The sequence below is a fragment of the Cervus canadensis genome, chromosome 15 (genome assembly GCF_019320065.1).
Source record: "Cervus canadensis isolate Bull #8, Minnesota chromosome 15, ASM1932006v1, whole genome shotgun sequence".
NCBI classification, from domain to species: domain Eukaryota; kingdom Metazoa; phylum Chordata; class Mammalia; order Artiodactyla; family Cervidae; genus Cervus; species Cervus canadensis.
The window spans coordinates 15,729,883-15,756,909 of NC_057400.1; the positions used below are offsets into that span (position 1 = coordinate 15,729,883).

At 38.0% G+C, this 27,027-nt stretch overlaps 1 protein-coding gene across 6 annotated transcripts in view; it reads left to right on the top strand.

Annotated features, from left to right (window-relative positions):
- The window catches only part of ACMSD (aminocarboxymuconate semialdehyde decarboxylase), a 57,903-nt gene extending 30,876 nt beyond the window's left edge, over positions 1 to 27,027 (top strand). For 4 of the 6 annotated variants that reach the window (XM_043487542.1, XM_043487543.1, XM_043487546.1 and 1 more), the window contains 2 exons: positions 22,780 to 22,878; positions 26,430 to 27,027. In XM_043487542.1, the coding sequence (XP_043343477.1) occupies positions 22,780 to 22,878; positions 26,430 to 26,492 (162 nt within the window). In that variant the 3' untranslated portion in view covers positions 26,493 to 27,027. Of the gene's footprint in view, positions 1 to 11,766; positions 11,809 to 22,779; positions 22,879 to 26,429 lie in introns of those variants that run through there. The other 2 variants (XM_043487545.1, XM_043487544.1) reach the window with 2 other exon arrangements.

Consider the following 27,027-nt stretch of genomic DNA (forward strand, 5'->3'; position numbering starts at 1 on the left):
GGCAGGCTACAGTCCATGGGGTCACAGAGAGTCAGACATGACTGAAGCGACTTAGCATTTATGCACAGGACTCTAACTGTCCTCATCCACTAAATGAAGGGAACTGGAACATTAAAGGGAGGGGATGGCACTGGTCAGGGAGGCAAGGGAAGATGATGAAGGGTCTTAGGCACCATTTGAAATGTTTCACTGGCCTTTGTTTTGAAAACAATTCTCTCATTTGGCCAAAAAGATCAGCACAGTAGTGCTTTACATCTCACAAGAGAAAGTCCTTCCTCTGTTGTGGTCTGCTAGCAGCTCTCCTGTAATGTCTTTTATGTATTTGAAGACTGGCAATGTGGTACTTGGATTGAGAGTAGATTCCGAGGCATTTACAATCTTGTTTAGCAGAGAAAGAGGTCCACTATTTGAAAGTTGCAAGTAGTGTTCTACCTCCAGAATGGAGACTACATCTCACTTTTAAGCTGACTGTTTCTCTGGCTTGAGAAGCTCACTAGAATAAAAATGCTGAACATTCTGATTTGGGAATAAATTATGTGACTGAGCTCTGTGTCTGGGTCATCTGGCTTTTGTGTTGCCCCTGCTGAAATGGAAACTTAGCTAGTTGTGACATCTGATTATTACTGGCTTGGAAAAAGGGGCTATGGGCAGGTGTATAAGTAGAAAACTACAAAAAGGAGGAACTGAAAAATACTGTGAGCTCTGAACTTCAGGCAACAGAGGACAGGGACTAGGAAAGTGATGTGGAACTGGGAAAAGGGTCATTCTCACTACCTCCCATCAAGCATAGTATCCCTGGTATTCCTGACAATGGCAGCTTCAGGAAAAAACACCCTCGGCAAATATTAATACAACAACCATCTTATGAGGAATATCATTAGCACCTTTAAACAGAATTCAGGGCAATATACGTTGGCCAGGAGGTCACAGCAGAAGAGGAAGAACATGGAAAATGACTTGTGGTAACCAGTGGATAGACTAGTTAGTAAGTACATCCCTTTTATGGACTCTTAGAAAAACTCAGAGGGAACTTTGCAAAATTGCAAAGGTGCATTCAAACTGTGAAGACTTGAGCCATAGTAATGTGGGCATCAAAAGCAAATGTGACCTCATTTTATGTGACTTCACATGCTGGTGAATCTAGGACACAGAGGCAGTATATATTAATAATTTAGGATTCTCTTTAAAATATTAATGTTTCTTCATTTTAGTTATAGTCACATTAGTGAAATCTTTCAAAAACAATCCCCAAACCAGAACAGCTAAGGAAAGTCCTAGCATGACAGCCAGTCTAGAAAGAAACTATACAAATTAGAGCTAGAGGAGAGAGGTTAGAGCTGTCGAGCTGTGGAGGGAGGTCCAAGACAGATAAAATGGAATGGATGGATTATTTGATATGTTTGAATTTGAAGCAATGATCACCAGGCATTCAACAGATATAGTTATGCATTAGGAACAAACAAGCTGTACATATATAGAAAATTCAGCAAATGAAACAAAGGAAATAACTCCAAGAAAATAAACATCCATGCAAAGACAGATAATCATTGTATACTACTTGACTCAACAGTGAACAATATTTATATTTCTAGTGTAAATATTAAGCATTAACTTAATTGAAAATTGTAATTTTACTAGGAAAATGGAGGAGAGAAGTTGGGGTAAGAAATTCTCCATGATCATAATGGGAAGTCAGTAAATACTCTCTAAAGCTAATAAATCAAGAAACAATATTATAATCTTATTATCTGGATCTGTGAGGGTGATTATCAGAAGATTCATGTAAAAAGGTAAAAGAGGCTGCTTTAAGCAACAAGAGCTGAGAAAGTGGCCCCAGGACTGTATTTTATAAGAAAGACATTAGTAATATTTGATTGTTTAATTATGTATTAAACATAGTTAAAAAAAACCTTCTCTGGTGGTTCAGACAATAAAGAATCTGCCTGCAGTGCAGAAGACCCAGGTTCGATTTCTGGGTCGGGAAGATCCCCTGGAGAAAGAAATAGCAACCCACTCCAGTATTCTCGCCTGGAAAATCCCATGGACAGACCCGAGGGCTACAGTCCAGCGGGTTGCAAAGAATCAGACACGACTGAGCAACTAACACTTTCACTTTCAGTTAACTATGTATAGGTGTTATTTTGATAAATCAAAATTCTAAATAATACCTTAAGGATAAATAGACATATGTCATATATACACCAAAACCATTTATTGCACCCCTACTACTTCTAAAGTTCCCTCCAAACAGAAGACTTAAATTACATAATCTCTTAGCTTCCTCCCATCTCTAAAATTCTTTGCTTTTACTCTACTTATTTTTAAAGACAGATGCAAAGAATACTAGTTATATTTTACTAGTCTATCACTGTGAAAAATATGAAAAAACTTATTGCTTCCCAGTTTTAACATGATCATGGCTTCCCTTGTGGCTCAGCTGGTAAAGAATCTCCCTGCAATGTGGAAGACCTGGGTTCAATCCCTGGGTTGGAAGACCCCCTGGAGAAGGGAACAGTTAACCACTCCGGTATTCTGGCCTGGAGAACTCCATGGTCTGTATAATCTATGCGGTAGCAAAGAGTCAGACACAACTGAGTGACTTTCACTTTCACTTTAACATGATCATAGAAAATTCACTTTATTTATTTGGGTTGATAGATTTTGAGAGGTCTGTTATCCTCCCCTTATGATTGCATCATAATTTTGGCTAGATCCAGTGCTAAGCTGTTTGCTGCAAAAGAAATTGCCCCAACTCAGCGGATCAAAACAACAATGAACATTTATTATCTCATATGGTCTCTGTGTCTGGCATTTAGGAACAGCCAGAATTTCTCAGAATTCCTCACAAGGTTGCAGGCAAGTTGTCAGTCAGGGCTGCAGTCACCTGAAGGCTCAACTGGGGATGAAGGGTTTATTTTCCAGGTGACTTTTATACATTACTGGCACATGGGTGCTGGACTCTGGCCTCACTTCCTTCTCATCTGGGTCTCTCTAACTCTCCCTCTGGGTCCCTCTAACTCTCCTTAAGTATCCTCACAACATGGCACCTGGTGTTTTCGTAAAGAATGAGTGATCTGAAAGAGAAATGGGTGTGGGACAGGAAAAGAGAGCAAGAGAGAGATGGAGTGTGTACCAGGCAGAGGCTGCCCTTTTATGACCTACCCTCAGAAGCAAGTCACTGAATCTGGCCCACATTCAAGGGGAGTGGAATTCGGCTCCACCTTTTGAAGGGAGGAGTATGAAAGAATTTGAAGACATATTTTAAAGCTACCACACTATACACTCTGGTGACAAATTATTTATGAACTAAGTAATTCCTCCTAAATTTAAAATATCTTTAGTCCTCCCACAACTACCTCAAAGTCTCATCCATTTATAGCATAAGCTTAAAGTCTAGGATCTCAGCATTTAAAGTAACTTGTGGATGGCGCTCCTCATGTGGAGTTTCTCTCAATCTGAGACTACAGAGGTAACTTCTTTGCCAGCACATACTCAAACTATAAAATGGTGAGACAGGCAAAGGGTAGTTGCTTCAGACCCTCCATTCCAAAAGAGGAAAATCAGGAGATTTAGAAGAGTTACTAGTGACCAGCAAATCTGAAATCTATCAGGCACATGCTGCCAATTCCTTGATTAGAACTCAGAGCATAGAATGGTTCTATGAGTCATCCCTCCTTTTCCATGAAACGTAGCTCATTTTTGTGGCTGAATAGTTTCTACAGACTGCTTCATGCTCTCCACAACTTTTGAGGCCCGAAGGCTTCATTTAGTTCTAGCTGTTCCTTTAAGTCAAGTTGGTGGTGTTTCTGCAAATACAATTCTCGTTGCAGGTCTTTTACGAATCTTATTAGGCTTCAGGTGTGTGTGTGTTAGTCACTCAGTCGTGTCTGATTCTTTGCAACCCCATAGACTATAGCCCACCAGGCTCCTCTGTCCATGGGAATATCCCAGCAGGAATACTGGAGTGGGTTGCCATTTCCTTTTCCAATATGAAGCTTCATACCATTGCGCAAAAGCCTTACCCACAAATTTCTGAGAAAAACCTTTCTCTACATTTTCTGCAAAGGCTGTTGAGGGACAACATTCTTAAGCTACCTAGAAGCCCTTATTGTCTGACGGTTGTTCTTTGAAGCACTGTCTTATCTCTTGAAGTCATAACAAACATATTATAGTTATATCTTGGCTTCATTTTTAGACTATATCTTTCTGATTGTGCCCTGCTCTTAACCTTTGCTGGAAAGCCATCTCTCATTTTAGCATCATTTGCCATCAGAGGGGCTGAGAAATTTCAAACTCAACAATTCCTTTATTTATAATGGTGTTGGTTTAGTTGCTAAGTCATGTCTGACTCTTGCGACCCCATGGGCTGTAGCCCGCCAGACTACTGTCCATAGGATTTTCCAGGCAAGAATACTGGAGTAGGTTGCCATTTCCTTCTCCAGGGGATCTTCCCAACCAGGGATCTCCTGACTGAGCTACCACTCCTTCCTTTAAGGCACTCCGGTTTGCATTTTACTACAGGAAGCAAGAAGCAGGCATGCAGCACTTCAAACACTGTCTGGAAATGTCTTTGCAATGTCACCCAGTTGATTAAATATAATTTCTAATTTGCATATTGCTGTTGGTAACAATATTGCTTCTTTTTTTTTTTTTTTTTTGCCACAACATAGCAAGGATATCCTTTTCTCTAGTTTCCAATAACATTTTCCTCATTCTCCCAAAGTCCTTGCTGGTAACTTTCTCACAAGTTACCATGCTTCTAATAACAGTCTTAACAAGAGTCTTCAGTCTTTTCACTATCTCAAGATCCTTACAGCTTCCTCCGACCAATCAGTTCCAAAGCCACTCCCACGTTTTTAAGTTTTCATTATGGCAACGACCTACTTCCAGGTACCAAAATCTGTATTAGTTATTTACTGCTACATACTACATTAACCTAAAACTTAGATTAGGTTTGGGGCTTCCCTGTTGGCGCAGTAGTAAGGAATCCACCTGCCAATGCAAGAGATGCAGGAAATGTCGGCTTGATCCCTGGGTAGGGAAGATGCCCTGGAGAAGGAAGTGGCAACCCACTCCAGTATTCTTGCCTGGAAAATTCCATGGACAGAGGAGCCTGGTGGGCTAGTTGGTACACACAACCGACCAACTAGGTCAGGTTTAAAACCACAATGAACATTTATTATCTCATTCATTTCCTCTGAGTCAGGAATCCAGGAATTCCATGGCTGGGCAATTTAGATTCAGGCTTTCTTATGAGGTTCAGTGAGACGACTGCAGCCCAACAATATCTGTCTTTCATTCTTTCACCTTTTAATTTTTTTTGCACACTACTTTTTACACTAACTTAATCCCAAACTCTCCACCAATTTTGTAACTCTCTTCTCAGAACATTTAAACACATGAGATACAATAGTCTATTAATTCTTTCTTCTTGAAAAAATATCTCAGGAGTCTCTGACTTGCTCATATATGGACTGGGTTGCTATTTAGACCTGCTGCACAACTGTCATCTTGAGATCTCCCCTCTGTATGCCTCATGTTCTCTCTCTCTCTCTCTCTCATTGGGTTCCCAGCTTCCTGAGACCCACAATTTTCCAATTTCTTGCTTTAGTCCTTCATCTTGGTAGAAAATATCTTCTAATAACTTTCTAAGAAAGAGAATATGGGAGATAAATTTTTTGAAGCCTTGATTATCTCAATATTTCCTTATTCTTCCCCTGTTGTTCAGTCGCCAAGCCACATCCGATTCTGAAACCCCATGGACTGCAGCACGCCAGGCCTCCCTGTTCCTCACTATCTCCTGGAGTTTGCCCAAGTTCATGTCCAATGAATTGGTGATGCCATCCAACCATCTCATCCTCTCTCACCCTCTTCTCCTTCTGCCTTCAATCTTTCCCAGCATCAGGGTTTTTTTCCAATGACTCAGTTCTTTGCACCAGGTAGCCAAAGTGTTGAAGCTTCAGCTTCAGCATCAGTCTTTCCAATGAGTATTTAGGATTGATTGGTTTAATCTCCTTGCTGTCCAAAGGACTCTCAAGAGTCCTCTCTAGCACCACAGCTTCAAAAAAATCAATTCTTTGGCACTCTGCTTTCTTTATGGTCCAACTCTCATATCTGTACATGACTACTGGAAAGACCATAGCCTTCACTATACAGACTTTAGTCAGCAAAGTGATGTCTTTGCTTTTTAATAAACTGTCTAGGTTTGTCATAGCTTTCCTTCCAAGAAGCAACTGTCTTCTAATTTCATGGTTGTAGTCAATATTCACAGTGATTTCTGAGCCCAGGAAGAGAAAATCTGTCACTGCTTCTACCTTTTCTTCTTTCATTTGCCATAAAGTGAAGGGGCTGGATGCCCCATCTTAGTTTTTTTAAATATTGAGTCCTAAGCTGGCTTTTTCACTTTCCTCTTTCACCTTCATCAACAGGCTTTTTAGTTACTCTTCGCTTTCCGCCATTAGAATGGTATCATCTACATATCTGAGGTTATTTCTCCCAGCAATCTTGATTCCAGCCTGTGATGTGCTTTGCATATAAGTTAAATAAACTGGGTGACAAGATACAGTCTTGTACTCATTTCTCAATTTTGAACCAGTCAGTTGTTCCATATAAGGTTCTAACTGTCGCTTCTCGATCTGCATACAGGTTTCTCAGGAAACACGTAAGATGGTCTAGTATTCCCACCTCTTTAAGAGTTTTCCACAGTTTGCTATGATTCACACAGTCAAAGGCTTTAGCATAGTCAGTGGAACTGTAGATGTTTTTCTGGAATTCCCTTGCTTTCTCTATGATCTAGCGAATGTCAGCAATTAGATCTCTGCCTTTTCTAAACCCAGCTTGTACATCTGGAAGTTCCTGATTCAAGTACTTGCTGAAGCCTAGCCTGAAGTATTCTGAGCATATTCTTCCCTTACAAAGAGTTAATTGTTTAGCTAAGTATATAATTCTAGCTTGGAACCTGTTTTCCTGATTAATTTTAAAGACGTTTTCACATTATATTTTGACTTCTAGAGTTGTTATTGGATAATAAAATGCAAGTCTAATCTCTGAAACTTCATATAAAACATACTTCTCTCTCCTTCACTCTCAGTTTCAAAGACTCTAAGATTTTCTTTTTGTCCTGAAATTTCTTAGTAATGGACTGTTTTCGCCCATTATGCTAGCCATTTGGTGAGTCCTTTTATTCTGTAAATTTTCTTAATTTATTTCTTCAATGACTTCCTTCCCTCTGTTTTCTCTTTCTGGAGTTCCTAAAGTTGAATCTTTTTTTTTTTTTCTTTCCTGTCTTACATCTCTCCTTTTTGAGCTTTTGTTTTACTATATGGGAGGTTTCCTCAACTTTATTAATAAATCCTTCTATGTAATTGGCTTTTAATGTTTAATTTGCAAGATCTTGATGTTACTGTTCTTGTTCTGTAAACTTTTTTAAAACATCCTGTTATTGTTGAGTGAGTGCCATACCTTTTATCTCTCTAAAAATGTTAATAATTTTGGGAAATATACTTCTCTCCACAAGCCTTCCTGCAATTAATTTTTTGTCTTTTAAGTCTCAGTATTTCATATCAAATGCTTTCTTTAAATGTCCATAATCCCTGGCTACCTACTTATACTTAAGAGTGGTCACTAAAAAGATGAATGGAAGTCTCTGCATATGGATAGGACCTGTCAAGTGGGCTTTGCTCTACACAGTAATCCAACTGGGCCATGTCCTTTGGAAATTCTAGATATTTAACCTTTCCTTTTTGATTTATCACTTTCCCAGAGAAGTTCTTTTTCTATTTCTTACCTGAATGGTGAAGTCCTCAGTCACTCGGTCATACCCGACTCTTTGCAACCCCATGGACTGTAGCCCACGAGGCTCCTCTGTCCATGGAATTTTCCAAGCAAGAATACTGGAGTGGGTTGCCATTTCCTACTCCAGGCAATCCTGATCTAAAGATTGAACCCACATCTTCTGCATCTCCTGCATTGAAAGGCAGATTCTTTACCACTAGCGCCACATAGGTTGAAACCAGTAAGGGCCTGGTTGCCAGTATTTAGGAACTGAGTGGAAAACAAAGGCCGGGATGCTCAATTTTTAATAAATAAACTTTCATTAAGCCTTTTGCTTTCAGAACATTCCAGGCTCTCAGCTGTGCCTGGTATCTTCCAGTTCAGAGACTCTCTTTCACCCCCTTTGGAGGCTAACGGACCAATCTTTTGCCAGAATGAGGGGAAAGCAGACACTGGACTAATAAGCAGTGACGGAGGTAGTCTAGGGTCTAACTGCTTCTGCAACAGGCTTGCAATGAATCCTCCTGATGTTAGTTCAGTCTTTGTCGTGACTTCCAGAGGTACCTGGTGCTGTCTATTACAGATATTTGGGGCCTTGGTGCTATAAGCCAGATTACTTTTTGGCTTATCTCACACTAGCTAAGAATTTCTCTTTCTTGGTCTTCTGAAGTTACGTTATTGTCCAACAGCTTTCCAGTTTCTGAAATTTTCTTATTTTTTCTGTCCTATTCTCTTTGTCCTTGTGGGTGTACGCTTTTTAAAATCCACTTTACCATCTATTTCATGGGGTTTCAAACTGTGATTCTTAGATCAATTCCAGCCCACAAAGATTTTGTTACCAGTCTATGATAAGAGAAGGAATTTGTGCCAGAATGCAAACTGATTTACTAATGACACAGTTCAGTTTAACTGACTTTTGGGTGTTTTTTTAAAATATTTTATATAGTTTTTATTAATTCTTATTTATTTTTAACTGCACTGGGGCTTTGTTGCTACACATGGGCTTTCTCTAGTTGTGGTGAGCAAGGGCTACTCTCTAGTTGTGATGCGTAATCTCACTGCAGTGGCTTCTCATTGCAGAGCATGGGCTCTAGGGCAAGTGGGCTTCTGAGGTTGCAGCACTCAGGCTGAGGCTCAGTAGCTGTGGCTCTTGTGTTCTAGAGCACAGGCTCAGCAGTTGTGGTACATGGGATTAGCTGCCCTGCAGCACGTGGGATCTTCCTGGACCAGGGATACAACCAGTAACCCCTGCATTATAAGGCAGATTCTTAACCACTGGACCACTAGGGAAGTCCTGATTTTGTTTTTAACAGCAAGACTTTTTCAGTAAAGGAAGTGGTGCATTGATTTACATTCTAGGGTAAGCTCCTTATGTCATCATGCACAAGTGGAAGACCAGGTTGGATACATGTAATAATACTAGTCTTGAGCTTTCCTCCCTTTCTCTAATGAAATTTATCTTACCTATATCTCATCCTCCTATGGCCCAGCTTCCAGTTCTCTGAAGTCATATTCAAGGTTACATGCAGTAATAGGTTAGCAGAAACTACAGCAATAGGAAGGGTCTGGCCAGGTTTTCATAATTTAAAGAATATTCTAGTACTCTCTCTGGCTTAGGTTGAAGGTAGAAGGAAGAAAGATGATATATCTCTTTCTGAAGTAATGATGTAAAATAAGGCTTGGATCTTCTATGGCAACTTCATCAAAAGTGAAGAGAGAACAAGATAAAAATAAGGAAGAACCTAGAAAGCCAAGCACATGCCCAGAGCAGGAATGCATTCTCAGAAAAGACATGATAGGGCCCTATGCTTTCATCTCTCCCTGATCTTTAGGTTCAGCATCAGCAGGAAGTGAATGCCAAGGCAAGGTTGTTAATGGCCTGGCCAAGTTTTCAAGAAAGGCCCATCACAGAGCCAATCTGCAAAGACCAGGAGAGGTTTTTTCCTTGTCTTTTTTTCATTCTCTTTTTGTTCTGAGAATTTAAATAACTCTTTATCCAAACATGAGCTGACACAAGCTTAAGTGACAGAGACTTCAGAGAGCAGATATAACAAAGAATGTCTTTCAGAATAGTTTGAAAAGTCACTAAATAAACAATACAAGCACACAAAGAAACAACAATGAACCCTGAGAAGAAGGAAGAATCTGCTTACCAAAGTTACCATATCACAATATTCAGAATGTCTAGTTTTCAGCAAAAAAATTAAGAGGCATGCTAAGAAAAAAGAAATTGTGGCCCATTCCTATGGGGGAAAAAAGAAACTAACAAACTGTCATTGGATAAACACTGGACTTACTAGACAATGATTTTAAATCAACAGCCTTAAATATGATCAAGAAATAAAGAAAAATCATAGACCAAGAACTAAAGGAAACCAGAAGACTAATGTCTGAACAAAAAGAGACTAACAATAAATATATAAAAAGTATGAAAAGAAAACAAACAGAAATTCTGAACCTGAAAAGTACAATAATTTTAATGAAAAACTCATAGGAAGGTCATACACCCAACAAGAGACTTGTATTCAAATACATAATAATCTCATATATCTCATAATTCAAATATCTCATAATTCAATAATAAAAAGGCACATAACCCAATTAAATTGAGCAAAGGATCTGAATAAATATTTCTCAAAAAAAGATATTAGTATATAAATGGCTAACAAGCACTGGTAAAGATGTTCAACATTACTGGTTATTAGGGAAAGGCAAATCAAAACCATAATGAGATAACCAATTCATCCTCACCAAGATGACTATAATTTTTTGAAATGGAAAATGTTGACAAGAATGTGAAGACATTGTACACTGATGGTTGGAAGATAAAATGGTACAGCTGCTGTGAAAAACAGTTTTGTAGGTCTACAAAAAGTTAACCATAGAATTAACATGTTCCAACAATGCCATTCCTGGGTAGATATCGAAAAGATTTGAGACCAAGTACTCAAACAAATATTTGTATACAAATGTTGGTAATAGCATTATTTGCAAGAGCCAAAAGGTAGAAACAACAAGTGTCCATCAACAAATGAATGAATAAACAAAATGTTGTATATCCATACAATGGGATATTATATTTAGCCATAAAAAGAAATGAAATACCAATATAAGCTACAACATGGATCTTGAAAACATGCTAAGTGAAAGAAATCAGACACAGAGGTCATATATTGTATGATTCCATGTATTTGAAGAATCTAGGATAGACAAACCCACAGAGACAGAAAGCAGAATACTGGTTGCCAGGGGGTGGGTAGGAATAGAGAGTGACTTCTTAATATGTACAATGTCTCCTTTGAGGGTGTAAAAATGTCTTAGCACAAGATAGAGATGATGGTTGTACATCACAAGAAAACATCAGAGTACTAGAAGTGCTAGAAGTGAATGTACTAGATGTCACACAGTATACACTTTAAAATGGTTACTTTTACAAATTTCCCCTCAATTTTTTTTTAAATGAAGAGCCTGTCTGCAAGAGAGATTTTCAACTTCCCAAACCAAAGCATCTATTTATATGTTATTTTGTACATTTTTAAAAGAGAAACCAGAAACACCTGTTCTGCAAAATAGAAACTATTTTATCTGACAGTAAAATAAATGGCTCATTTATAGAAGTAACAATGTTATTTGGGGGCATTTTACGGGACCAGCTTTTACAGTAGGCATACATGTGATCTTGTCTTGGGCATTTGAATCTGTGGGTTATAAAATGGACCTAAAACTAGAGACCAGTCAGGCCCAAAAGCCAAAGCTTTTTCTTCATTCATTTTCTAGGTCTTCTGACTCTTTAATATTCAGGACTGCTCTATTTTGGGATTCTAAAGCAATGAAAAGGTCCCTTATCACCAAAGATGTGATTATATCAATTGTAGGTGGTGGAGTATACCTTATGTATTAGAAATGTTTCCACTCTGACTTGAAAATTAAATGTATTTTAATACTTCTGTCTCTAAGTATTCTGGATAAGTGATGTTTTCTTGTGCACTGCAGTCCTCAGTAGAGTGGAACCCTTTTTGATGCCTGTAAGCTTCCCGAGAACAAGAGTATAACTTACTACCTTCTCAAGAAGTTATGGTAAGTGAGAGACAGGATAAGTCCTGGCTCTACTGCATGTTAGCTGAGTGAACATCAGTATCAGGTCACTGATTCCCCTCAAGCTCAATTTCCTCAACTGTAAAACACAGATGATAACCAGACAGAGTTGATGTGAGGAGCTAATATAACACAATGCCAAAGGACTATCCAAATAGTGCTTTTTGCACAGTGGGTGTAAAGTTAATATTTGTTTAACTGAGTTGTGTAATGATCTTGTGGATATAAGGCTAATCTTGCTTTGCACTGATTGAATTAAATCAGGCTATTTCTCTAGGAAATTATGTCTCAGGGAACAAAGTGAATCCTTGATATACTAGGATTTTTGTAATAAGCTATGTTGTAATAGAGGTGTGTTGTATTTACTGCAAATGCTACTAATGAAATATGCTAATGAGAAGAGAGTTAATTGTTCCTTTTCCAGAAGACAAATGAATTCTCTTCCACTATTTCAGTTTCTTTAGTAAGTCACATCTTTCAGTGTTCACAGCATTCCCTGAGAATGTGAAAAGTTAATGCATCCCAGCAGGTGAGCAGTTTCTTTCTTTTCCCTGGCAGGAATATTAATCACTATTATTATCGCTCAGTAAGTCTTTGACTTCATAGGGAACATGTGCTACTAACTTTGGGGAGGGGAATTATGTTGGGGCAGTGTTGGTGTGGAGAAATCAATCAGGATTAACCACTGCTTTCCTGCCTAATAAAGAAAGCCAGTACCTGTTGAGAAGGTATAATTTTAGAATCCTAGAAGAGTTAGCCACACTACCCAAATTGTCAACCATTAGAATTATTCCTTTGAGTTTAGTAGAGTTTTTAGAAAGGGTCCACTAAAATGTAGATGTTAATAAATATTACTATAGCAAATATCATCTATGAAAAATTGTTTCATAATTATGGTCAGTCCCAAAGGACTAGAACTCTAGATCACAGACAAGAAGGAAAAAGAAAGAACAAAGTTCTAGCTTTTGGAAGGCTAGGACCAGGTATGTTACTTGGAAGCCTGAGATATGAAAACCTTGGATATCCCACAGAACTTGTATCAGTGGGAAACAAGCCAACAGTTATCCAAGGCCATATCCTATGCTTCCTTAACCAGACTCTGCATCCATTTAGAACACAATCAATCTGCAGTTATAGTAGGTGATAGAAATAGCAATAGGGGCTGTCCTGGTGGCTCGGTGGTAATGAAAGTGCCTGCCAATGCAGGAGACGTGGGTTCAATACCTGGGTCAGGAAAATCCCCTGGAGAAGGAAATGGCAACCCACTCCATTATTCCTGCCTGGGAAATCCCACGGACAAAGGAGCCTGGAGGACCACAGCCCAAAGGGTCGCAAAAGAGTCAGACACAACTTAGGGAACTAAACAAGAAATAGCAATACAAAAACTGTTTTTAACTCAATAAGTATTTATTAAGCATCTATCAAGTAGAGACTGATATCAAGCAATGGAGCAAGTGACCTTCATCCTATAGGACCATTTGACTCTGAAGGAATCTCTTCTCCCCATCTCTTCCCTGTACTAGCCCTTCTCTGAATAAGAAATCCAATTAACAAGAATGCTACCTCCAGTTCTTTTATGCCTACTTTCCTTTCCCTTAAGAAATCACTAACCAGTTAGAAATGGCCAAAAGTTTAACAGAAGGTATCAATAAAAGGTGTTTAAATGGATAATAGGTATGAAAAGTTTACAAACTAGATTATCACAAATGGATAATTAATCTCCTATAGAGAGGAGTTGTGAGCAATAGCTATTAAATAATAATTAAATAGTGCCAAACCGTAAGTTGTACCTTCCCTAGCGATTTACACAGTAAAGAATATGCCTGCAATGTGGCAGCCTCAGGTTCTACCCCTGGGTCAGGAAGATTTCCTGGGGAAGGGAAAGGCTACCCACTCCAGTATTCTTGCCTGGAGAATTCCACAGCCAGAGGAGGCTGGCAGGCTTCAGTCCATGGGTTGCAAAGAGTCAACACACGACTGAGCGACAAATACAACAAACCGTTAGGTCTGGTGTCCTGCAACAGGCTTCCAAAATCAAGTTAGGCAGGAGAACAAAGAAGTGCCTTAACCAGGAAGAATGAATTGCAGAGGAGTGGTTCTTTTCTGCTTTAAAATCATTTGCTTCCTTTGCCATAGCACAGAACAGACTCCTCTGTGCTTAAACCATATTTATATCTGAGAAGGCAATAATACTTGGAATGGAAGAATTCCTGAATAGAATGAAAAATCATTTTCTAGGTTTCAATTTCATGTTAATGTGGTTGACAAATGTAATATAAGCATGGGACTTTTTAAAATTATGTTATGTTTTGCAATTGTAAACAACTTTAGCAAGAGGAGTAGAGATAAGGACGAATGAACCTCCAGTGAATACCAAGCTGGCAGTTCAGAACGAGATCAGCTGTTGGCACAGATGTGAGGAGACATAACTTTGGGTCTTTAGTGTTTCTACCAGCAGGTGTATTTATTTGCTTGGTTTTATACAGTACATGAATACAGGAATCTAGAGATAGAATTGTGAGTCTATCAAGGCCTTCCTCTAAACTTTATTATATACTTCCCCACATTATTTCATGTAAATACAATCATAAAACCTAGGAAAATCTTTTTTTCTGGTAGAAATCAAAGTGTCATTTATCCTCACAATAACTCAACTTGAGAGAACTTAAAATACATTTAATATATTCTGTATGAATGGTGGACAGATGTCACAACATGTTTGTCAAAACCCACAGAATGTACAACACAAAGAGTGAGCCTTACTGTAGAGTACAGACTTTAGTTAATATTAATAATAATATATAACTATGGACTCATGGAAAAAACACATTTAATATCTAGGCCTAGTAACAATCTGACTTCCCTCTTTCATATATTCAAGCCCTCATTCCTTCAATGCACAAAACCACTCTCAAGACTGATTATAAGCATAGGTCAGAGTTTTATTTCAAATGAAGAGGCTTTCTGAAAAGCCCAATTCAAAGATTCTATCTTGGCAGAGACATTTTATAGGGGAAAAATGGTTAGAGTTATTATTAGACTATATTTTAAAAAAGGAGATGACTATCTAGTTAAGGACAATTAGCCTCTTTGCATGATTGGTTAAAGTTCTTAGATTAGTTTCAAGACTAATAGTCAACTGAATGGATTTCCTAGGAGGGGCTTTTGGCCTCCTTGGTGGCTCAGTGGTAAAGAATCTGCCTGCTAGTGCAGAAGACCCGGGTTCAATCCCTGGGTCGGGAAGATCCCCTGGAGAAGAAATAGCAAACCATCCTAGTATTCTTGCCTGGAAAATCCCATTGACAGAGGAGCCTGGAGGGCTATAGTCTATGGGGTCACAAAAGAGTCAGACACAAATTCACAATTAAACAGCAGCAGGAGTGGCTTTTAAGCTCAATAAAGTCTATCAGAAAATTGCTCGAGTAGTTTATCAAGAATACTAAACTATATATGTAGAAAAAGCACTCAACAAACTCCAACAGTCTTTCATGATGAAAACACTCAAAAACTGGTAGAAAGGAAGTTCCACAATCTGATAAAGGACATCTTTGAAAAATCCACAACTAACATCATACTTAATGGCAAAAGATTGAAAGGTTCTGCTCTCACCACTTCCATTCAACACTGTACTAGAGATTGTAGCCAGGGAAATTAGGCAAGAAAAATAAATAAAAGGCATAAAAATTGGAAAGAAAGAAGCAAAATTATTTGCAGATGACATGACTTTCTATATACAAAATCTAGAGAACCCACAAATAAAGCATCAGGGCTAATAAAGAGATTCAGGAAGGTTATAGAATAAATATATAAAATATATACAAATATATAAGATAAATATACAAAAATTACCCACATCGCTATACACTAGCATTGAATAATCCATAAATGAAATTGAGGAGACAATTCCATTTACAATAGCATCAAGGAGAATAAAAATACTTAGCAGTAAATTCAACTAAAGAAGTGAAGATTTGAACACTAAATTACAAAATACAGTTGAAGAAAATTAAAGAAGATGTAAATAAATGAAAAGACATCCCATGTTCATCTGTTGGAAAATTAAATGTTGTTAAATGGCCATACTCCTCACATTGAGCTACAGATTGGATGCAATCCCTATCAAAAATCCAGGGTTTGTTTTGTTTGTCTTCACAGAAATTGACAAGTTGATGCTAAAATTCATACAGAAATACAAGGGACCCAGAATGGGCAAAATGATTTTGAAAACTAACAGAATTGGAGGACTCACACTCTCAATTTAAAAACTTTCTACACAGATATATAGGGTAATCAAAACTGGGTGATGGTGGCTTAAAGACAGACATAAAGATAACTTATTCTGAACAAAAGTACCAATACAATTCAATAAAGAAAGAATAGTCTTTTCAATATATTGTAGTGGGATAACTGAATATCCACATGCATAAAAAGAATAATAATTAAGTTGGATCTCTTCTTCACACTCAAAATACACAAAAGTTAACTCAAAATGGACCAAAGACCTAGAGGGAAGAGCTAAAACTACAAACTCTTAAAAGAAAACTTAGTTGTAAATCTTCGTGATGTTTAGGCAATAATTTCTTGAATATGACACCAAAAACACAAGAAACCAAAGAAAATAATTAAATTCATCAAAATTCTAAAATTTGGGCTTCAAAAGATACAACCAATGAAGTGAAAAGACAACCCACAGAATGAAGAAATATCTGTAAATCATACATCTGGTAAATCTCTAGTATTTAGAAAATATAAACAACTCTGGCAACTCAACAATAAAAAGGACTTGAATAGACACAAAGGACATAAATAGATATTCCTTCAAAGACATACAAGCGGCCAATGAGCACATGGAAAGATGTTCAACATAACTAGTCATTACAGAAATGCAAATTGAAACCACAATGAGATACCGCTTTACACCTACCATGATAGCTATAGTTAAAAAGATGGATGATAACAAGTGTTGGTAAGGATTTGGAGAAATTGGGACTGTCACACACTGCTGTTGAGAATGTTGAATGCTGCAGCCACTGTGAAAAACAGTTTCTCTAAATGTTGAATATGGACTTATCATATCATCCAGCAACTCCACTCCTAGGTATATACACAGGAGAAGGGAAAAGGTTTTCATATTTTTATGAAAACACTTGTTCAGAAAAGCATTACCATAATAACCAAAAAGTAGAAACAACCCACATATCCACCATCTGATGAATGGATAAACACAATGTGGTATATCTATTCAATGGAATATTATTTGGCCCAAAATGGAATGAAGTAGTGATTCAGGCTATAGCATGGATGAACCTTGAAAATGATATACTAAATGAAAGAAGGTGACATACTGCATGATTCCATTTCCATGAAATGTCAGAAGAGGCAATTCCATAGACACAGAAGATAAATTAGTGTTTCCAGGGGCTAGAAGGAGGAGGTAACACGGAGTGCCTGCTAATGAGTATGCAGATTACTTGAAGGTAATAAATTACCTTCATTCTGAAATTAGTGGGAATGATAACACAAATTCATGAATATACTAAAACGCACTGAACTGTACACTTTTAAAGAGTGAATTTTATGGTATGTGAATTATATCTCCAAAAGAGTAAAAGGGGGATCTCCTGCACCCCTGAATCCTAGTCTTCATTTGTGGAGACACCTAATGTTACTTGTTTCTTGGCTGCTGTTGCTGTTGTTGTTCAGTTGCCCAGTCATGTCCGACTCTTTGTACATGGACTCTTTGTACATGGACCTTTGTGCATGGACTCTGTGTACACGGACTCTGTGTACATGGACTCTGTATACACGGACTCTTTGTACATGGACTCTGTGCACATGGACTCTGTGTACATGGACCTTTGTACATGGACTCTTTGTACACAGACTCTGTGCACATGGACTCTGTGCACACGGACTCTGTGCACATGGACTCTGTGCACACGGACTCTGTGCACATGGACTCTGTGTACATGGACCTTTGTACATGGACTCTGTGTACATGGACTCTGTGTACATGGACCTTTGCACATGGACTCTGCACATGGACTCTGTACATGGACTCTGTGTACATGGACTCTGTGTACATGGACTCTTTGTACATGGACTCCGTGTAAATGGACTCTGTGTACATGGACTGTAGCACAGCAGGCATCCTTGTTCCTCGCCATCTTGTTTCTCAAGAAACAAGAAACTATCTTGTTTCTTGGCTACCATTCGTGAAACAGACTTTACCATACAAATATATTTGTGTTTCTATAGGTCCCTTATTAGAAACAGAAATATAAGTATGGCAAATACATTGTCCTAGACTTTGTTTTCCCCTCTTTATAACTTTCTCTTTTTTCTTATTAATTATTTTTATAAGAGTATAATTGATTTACAATGTTGTTAGTTTCTTCTGTATATTAAGTGAATCATATTTTATTATATACATATACATTATATGTCATACACATACCTATATCCATTGTTTTCTAGATTCTGTTCCCATATAGGTCATTACAATACAGAGTAATAAAAGGAGTTTTCATTCCAATCCCAAAGAAAGGCAATGCCAAAGAATGTTCAAACTACTGCATAAATGCACTCATCTCACACACTAGCAAAGTAGTGCTCAAAATTCTCCAAGCTAGGCTTCAACAGTGTGTGAACCATGAGCTTCCAGATGTTCAAGCTGGATTTGGAAAAGGCAGAGGAACCGGAGATCAAATTGCCAACATCTGCTGAAGCACCGACAAAGCAAGACAGTTCCAGAAAAACATCTACTTCTGCTTTACTGACTATGCCAAAGCCTTTGACTGTGTGGATCACAACAAACTGTGGAAAATTCTTCAAGACATGGGAATACCAGACCACTAGACCTGCCTCCTGAGAAATCTGTATGCAGGTCAGGAAGCAACAGTTAGAACTGGACATGGAACAACAGACTGGTTCCAAATCGGGAAAGGAGTACATCAAGGCTGTATATTGTTACCCTGCTTGTTTAACTTTTATGCAAAGTACATCATGTGATATGCTGGGCTGCCTGAAGCACAAGCTGCAATCAAGATTGCTGGGAGAAACACCAATAACCTCAGATATGCAGATGACACCACCCTTATGGCAGAAAGCAAAGAACTGAAGAGGCTCTTGATGAAAGTGAAAGAGGAGAGTGAAAAATTGGCTTAAAACTCAACATTCTAAAAACGAAGATCATGGCATCTGGTCCCATCACTTCATGGCAAATAGACGGGGAAACAATGGAAACAGTGAGAGGCTTTGTTTTTTTTGAGCTCCAAAATCACTGCAGATGGTGACTGCAGACATGAAATTAAAAGATGCTTGCTCCTTGGAAGAAAAGCTATGACCAACCTAGACAGCATATTAAAAAGCAGACATTACTTTGCCAACAACGGTCTGTCTAGTCAAAGCTATGGTTTTTCCAGAAGTCATGTACAGATGTGAGAGTTGGACTATAAAGAAAGCTGAGCACCAAAGAATTGATGCTTTTGAACTGTGGTGTTGGAGAAGACTCTTGAGAGTCCTTTGGACTTCAAGAAGATCCAACCAGTCAATCCTAAAGTAAATCCGTCTTGAATATTCATTCAAGGACTTGAATATTCATTAAGGACTGATGCTGAAGCTGAAACTCCAATACTTTGGCCACCTGATGCAAAGAACTAACTCATGGCTGATTCATGTCAATGTATGGCAAAAACCACTACAATATTGTAAAGTAATTAGCCTCCAACAAATAAAAATAAATGGAAAAAATAAATAAATAAAATAAAATATCACCCCATGTAAAAAAAAGAAAAAGAAAAGACTCTGATGCTGGGAAAGATTGAAGGCGCGAAAAGGGGACGACAGAGGATGAGATGGTTGGATGGCATCACCAACTCGATGGACATGAGTTTGAGTAAGCTCCCACAGTTGGTGATAAACAGGGAAGTCTGGCGTGGTTCAGTCCATGGGGTCGCAAAGAGTCGGACGTGACTGAGCAACTGAACTGAACAGAATGTGTATATGTCAATCCCAATCTCCCAATTTATCCCTCCCCACTTCCCTCTTGATAACCATGTTTGTCTTCTACATCTGTGACTCAATTTCTGTTTTGTAAAAGGGTTCATTTGTACCATTTAGATTACACATATAATTGGTATCATATGATATTTGAATTAGCTTTAGTAAATTCCATTTGACAGCTATTACATTGTATTTTCTCAATTACAAGATCATGTCTTTTTTTCTTATTTTTTATTATAGTTCATTCACAATGTAGTGTTAGCTTCTGCTGTGAAGATGATTCCTCTTTACAATATAACTTGGTAATTATTTCATTTCAGCATATGCAATTATCCTTCACTCCTTTTTATTTGGGGATATGCTAAATTTAATTTGATAGTGTTTTGCTAATACAATAATATTACAATTAATTTCCTTGAACTATGACATGCATATGAGTGGGATACTTACCAGAAGTAAAATTTCTGGTTGAAAATATGTTCCTCTTATTTTATTTCAAAAGATGGATTTGTTATTGATTATTGATTATCTCTCTTACTAGATCATGAGGTTTCTGAGGAGAGGGACCATTTCTGTTTTTTTCTCCAAAATTTGTTCATTGAACACTGTATACTACGCCATTACACAAATATATCATATTCTTATCCATCATATTTTTAAAAATTAAAGTACAGTTTACTTAAAATGCTATATTCATCTCAGGAATACCTTTCATCACTTTAATTACATCATGCCATTCTTTTCTGGCCTGCAGATTTTCTGCTGAAAAATCAGCTGATAGCCTTATGGGATTCCCATAGATGTGACTAGTTGTTTTTCTCTTGCTGCCCTCAAAATTCTCTCTTAACTTTTGCCATTTTAATTATTTCTTGGTGTGGATTTCTTTGGGTTCATCTTGTTTTGGACTCTCTATGTTACCTGGACCTGGATGCTTGTTTCCTTCTTAGGGAAGTTTTCAGCTATTATTTCTTCAAATACTACTTCCACCCTTTCTCTCTTCTCCTTCTGGGACACCTATAATGCGAATGTTAGTACATTTCATGTTGTCCCAAAGGTCCCTTAAACTATCCTCATTTTTTAAAATTATTTTTTTTCTGTTTGGCTTGGGTGATTACTACTACTCTGTCTTCCATATCACTTACCCATTCTTCAGTATCATCTACTCTACCAGTGACTCCCTCCAATGCATACTTCATTGCTGTTATTGTATTCTTCAACTCTTATTGGCTCCTTTTTATATTTTCTAACTCTTTGTTCAAGTTCTCACTTACTCATCCATTCTTATCCTGAGTTTGGTAAGCACCTTTACAATAATGATCTTAAACTCTTTCTCAGGTAGATTGCTTATCTTCATTTCATTTAGGTCTTTTGCTTCAGTTTTGTCATATTTTTTTGCTTGAAACTCCTCTGTCTCCTGAATTTGCCTAATTCTCTAAGTTTACTCCTATGTATTATGTAGTTGGTTACAACTCCCAATCTTGGAGAAGTGACTTGTCCTAGGGAAGCCCAGCAGCATGTTCCCCTTTGATTACCAGAGTCAGATACGCCAGGGGTATCCCCTACATGGGTTGCATGAGCCCTTCTATTGTAGCAAGGCTGGCTGTTGCAGATGTGCTGGTAGTTGGAGCTGCCCCGGGCGCTAACAGGCTAGAGGGAGAATGGAAAAAAAGCACCCACCAGGGCCAGTGTCAGCATGGTAGAGAGAGAGAATGAAAACAGCTGCCACAAGCACGTCAGTTCCCAAGGGGAGTCCCAGCTGCCCCCTGTTTCTCCACAAGACTCTCTAAGATTAGCAAGTATGTCTGCCCCAGACTCCTTTCAAACTGCAACTTCTACACAGGGACTTGGAGCAAGCAAGTTTCTGTACACGCCCTTTAAGGATGGCCCTCCAGCCTCTAGTTCTAAACACAGGCCCCACTGGTTTCCAAAGCCAGGCAGTCTGGTGCTCCTCTTCCCAGTGCAGGACCACCAGGCTGGGGAACTCAGTGTGGGACTTGGACACCTGGCTCCTCAGGCAGGACCTCCACGGTTGATTTTCCTCCTGCTTGTGAGTCACCAGGCCAAGAAGGTGAATCCTGACCGGCTGTGTCTCCGCCCTCCTACCTGTCAAGCTGTGGTTCTTTATATCTTTTCTACTAGCTCTCGGGTCATTCTCAGAGATAGTTGCCCTCTAAGTAGGGTAATTCAGGTGTGACAGGGGGTGAACTTGGGATCTTCCTATGCTGCCACCTTGATCCCTCTCTGTCCTCATTTTCTGTTTCGATGACCAGGGCAATCTAGATTTTAGCACACTACTTGACATACTGCTTTATGTATTTGTAGACAGATGAGCCTGTGTGCTTTATCATACAAAGTGTCAAGTAGAACTTCAAAGCTACATCATTAAAAAAACACAATCTAGTTTACAGAGATAGTAATTGTCGGGGGGGGGGGGGTACTGGTTAGTTTTTGTTTGTCTTCTTTTCATTCATTTCACCCAGTTGTTAGTTTTTTTATGTTTTCCTTTCTAACTCTAGTATATTTTCAAAAATTGTGGTGCCAATTGCAATGCATCATTTTAAGAAATATAGAATCCTTAATTTCATCTGAAAACATTAGCATGTTTTATTAAATAAATGCCTGCTTCTTAGATTTGAGTATTCTGCAATTCAGTTCCTTAGAAAAAACAAGGGTGGATAGAGGTTTATTTGCAATTTTAAGAGACCTAATATTGCCACCTGCTGGACAAAATGTCAGAATACAATTTGAAGCCGTTATTCCTAAAACTTCAAATCAGTTTGCTTCTATTAATCAGGGGAAAATTTGTTATTTTACCATAGGAGTGTTTGTAATATGTAAATATAATTAAGTTTATAAGGGGTTCTTTGATGCTTTAAAAAAGTAGGGATAAAATTTTTCTTTTTTTAGGATAAAGTCATTTTGGGAACTGATTACCCCTTCCCACTAGGTGAGCTGGAACCTGGGAAACTGATAGAATCCATGGGAGAATTTGATGCAGAAACCAAGGTATGTGCCTTTTCCTTCATGATCTTATTCCTGAATTTTCCTGATCTAACTGTGTTTGGTTTCAGAGCACTTTGATATGGGATAGCAAAGGACAGAGAAATTGTTGCACTTAGTATTCCTAGAACTGTTACTTGATCTTTAGAAATGGTTGATCTATTAAAGAGCAAAGGAAAGTTAAAAAGCTGAAAGTGAAGCTAGTACAACTAAATTCATAAAGACAAGAAAGAAAACTGTAAAGAAGCACATTATAATAATATATTTAGATTTGCATGTTAGATGAATAAGAAAACATGTTTCTATTACAAATCTACCAATCTCCAAAGTTGTAATGATTCTGGTAATTTGGATATTTAGACTCAAGTCTTGATTAACAGGACTCAAGGATGCAGAACCCTCAAGCAACTGGATGTTGTTTTTCTTTCAGCATTTGACTTTTAGGGTGGTTAAATGTGTCTTAATGCTGACACTTCCTATTCTGCCCCTTAGGTTCCTGAAACAAACTGAGCTTAAAATGAGACGCTGTGTCCCCAGATTTCCTCTCCTTTGCCATCCCCTTCACATCCCATGGGCTTCCCTGGTGGCTCAGATGGTAAAGAGCCCACCTTCAATGCAGGTTTGATCCCTGGGTCGGGAAGAACTTCTGAAGAAGGAAATGTCTACCCACTCCAGTATTCTTGTCTGGAGAATTCCATGGATGGAGGAGCCTAGCAGGTTACAATCCACGGAGATGCAAAGAGTCAGACATGACTGAGCGACTGACACTTTCACTTTCCCATCCTACAGTGGTAAAGAATCCACCTGCCAATGCAGGAGACAAGAATCAGACCGACTGAGCGACTGAGCATGCAAATCCCATTCCACACCTGCTCCCAATGAAACAAGTTCTTCCTAAGACTTCACCACTAGGGGACAGGGATGCCAAAAATAAAAACACAGGGAGATGTAAATTCTTAAAAAATTTTACAAAAGTCTCAGTCATAACCCTTTTGTATGAGACTTGACTTTCTTCTAAACTAGGATCCAAAAGTTCTCTTCAACTCTAATTCTCTACTTTAATTGTTAGGGATACAGTTCATCATATCTTCTTAGACAGCTTGAAGCACATTAACAGATGCCAAGAAGAATACCTTTTGATATATACTCAGTTCAGTTCAGTTGCTCAGTAGTGTCAGACTCTTTGCGACCCCATGAGTCGCAGCACGCCAGGCCTCCCTGTCCATCACCAACTCCCAGAGTTTACTCAAACCCATGTCCATCGAGTCAGTGATGCCATTTCAACCATCTCATCCTCTGTCATCCCCTTCTCCTCCTGCCCCCAATCCCTCCCAGCAGTTGCCAAGTTATTAACGGGAAATCTCAGGCTGCTTTAAACAGGAAGTGTCTCCTTTGGCACTTACTCACCTTAAGGAATTAAAAATCCTGAATTGTTAAATGGTAGTGGTAGTTTAGTCACTAAGTCGTGCCCTACTCTTGCAACCCCCATGGACTGTAGGCTCCTCTGTCCATGGGATTCTCCAGACAAGAATACTGGAGTGGGTTGCCATTTCCTTCTCCAGGGGATCTTTCCAACCCAGGAAATTAACCCAGGTCTCCTGCATTTCAGGTGGATTCTTTACCAACTGAGCTATGAGGCAAGCCCTCGTATAATTGTTAAATATATACTTATTAAAGTAGAAAGCAATACTAAGATTTTCTTTACTATTTTTTTTCTTTACTTTTTATATCAAAAGTTGAAACTGAAAAACTTCCTATAACATTAAGGAAAATTAAACTAAAACCAGACTACCCCAAGTATCCTGTCCTTGTTGTTCAGTTGCAAAGTCGTGTCCGACTCTGCAACCCATGAACTGCAGCATGCCAGGCTTCCCCGTCCTTCACTATCTCCCAGAGTTTGCTCAAACTCCATGTCAAATATCCTGATTAGGACTTTAATGGAATAATAATAATTACTATTATTTGCCTTTTGTTATTTAATTTTATATGTCTATCACTTTCAAGTTTTTAGAAAACCTTGAATAAAAATTTTATGCAGTCAAAAATACATGATATTCTGTAATATTATGTTACTCATCATAACATTGTAATAAAGACTAAAAACAATCTACAGGGGAATAGTTAAATAAATAATAGTATGTCTATACAATGGAGTCTATATAGCCATTAAAAAGTATTAAAAATCAATTTCTAAGATATATTAAGAAAGGTACCAAAAATGCATATGGTATACTTCCATTTGTGAATAGCACACTATCCATTTGTGAAAAAAAAAATTATAAACCTACACAGAATAATTTGCTTATATATGAATAAAAGTCTCTGGAAGAACAGATAAGAAACTGGTAAGTCTGGGAAGAAAAAGTAGTCGTTGGGCAGTACTAGTAAAAGGAAACATACATTTCACATCTTTTGAATTTTGAGCCACATGAAGGTAAAATTTCACTAAAAAAAATTTTAATGAAATAAATAAATCCATTTGATGAGCACAACAACACTGGGAAATAGGCAAATGCATTCCACCAGGTAGATGCAAAAGAGGAAAACGAGACTTGGGTGTTAAGTGATTTGCCAAAAGGGTAATTGCTGGATTACAGTACATGAACTCAACTCCAAATTTCCTAACTCCAGGATCAGGTCTCTATCCAATACACCAAAATGTATCACCTTCAAAGGATACTTGGTACCAACATATTTTAAAAAGGAAAGCAAATAGTTTTTCAGAGCACCAGCCATTATTTCTGAAGTCTTCCTTTAGAGAAGGATGACCCAGGGTGAATCACGGAAGAATCCCAAGTAAGAGGTCCTTGCCTCAAATTACCCACTCCGCAAGCCTATGTGAGAACCCTGATGTGGTCATGATACACAGATGCACACTAATGTTACACATTAGTTACACATGGATGTTGGATGTTACACAACTCCATACATGTTTCCTTCCACCCTCAGCTGCATGCCTGTCCTTCACAAGCTAGGCATAGATCAATTAGGGTATCACAAAGTTACCCCTCAAATCACATGAGCTTTTTCTGTGAAGTAGATCTAATCTATAGTGGGGGAGGTGAAAAAAACTTGGCAGTCTTTTTCTCATGTGAAATTTATCAATGTACATATTTGTACAATATTCTGAGACTCTTTATCCAAATCACCTTTTTGCTCCAAAAGAGCTTACCATTTATTCAGGGTCATGTGAAGGACAACACATATATGGAGAAGGTAGTGGTACCTAAGCTGTACCTTTTCTCTGTATTTGACTCCAAGTAACTCTTAAAACTCATTGGAGGGTCCTGTAGAAGTTACCAAAGAAGTCATTTTCCTAGGAGAGTTTTCCCTGTTAAAAGTCTCCTCCTCTCCTCCTACAACCAAATTTCAAACTTAGATTTCAAATAGAGGGACAAAGGGGGAGTTAGTGAAGGCAGTCAAAAGGTACAAATTTCCAGTACAACTTTCTCACATTGGGGAACTGAGTTTTTAAAAACCTGAAGACAGTTAGTAAGTACTTTAAAACAGCTATTAAATAATGCTTTAAAGTAAAACCTTTTTTTTTTCTTTTTCAGGATAAACTCAAAGCTGGCAATGCCCTTGAATTTTTGGGTCTTGAAAGGAACCAATTTGAATGACTGAATTTACTACAAAGACAAATTTCAAGAAGACATTTTGCTTTTGCTTTTAAATACGTATCACATATGCAGTAATGAAATCCTATTTTGAACTTTTATCCAGAAATAGAACATGTCCAAATACCCTAAACTGTTCATAACAAAAATGATTCTCATGTTTTTATTCTGAAAAGCAGTACATTATTTCATGTACAAATCAAAAATTATTTTAACACAGCCTTTTAAATTAATGGGAGAAATAAAAAGCAAAATGCCATTAGTGATTTATATGAAAAAAATAACAGATTCATCCTAGAGGGTTCATGTAGGTTCTCTACTTTGAGCAAATATTTGTTAATAGATCCCAAATAACCTGTTGTTATTCACTTTAAATACCTTCCATTAGCTCAGAAGTGGGCTGGGAATGCTTTAGATTCCCCCCAAAAATTAAAGATATACATTTTCCATAATCTCTAGGAACTTACAGCCCAATTAAGGAGGCAAAATACATGTTTTTGGAATAATTACTAAGCAATAAAACATGCATGTCACAGAA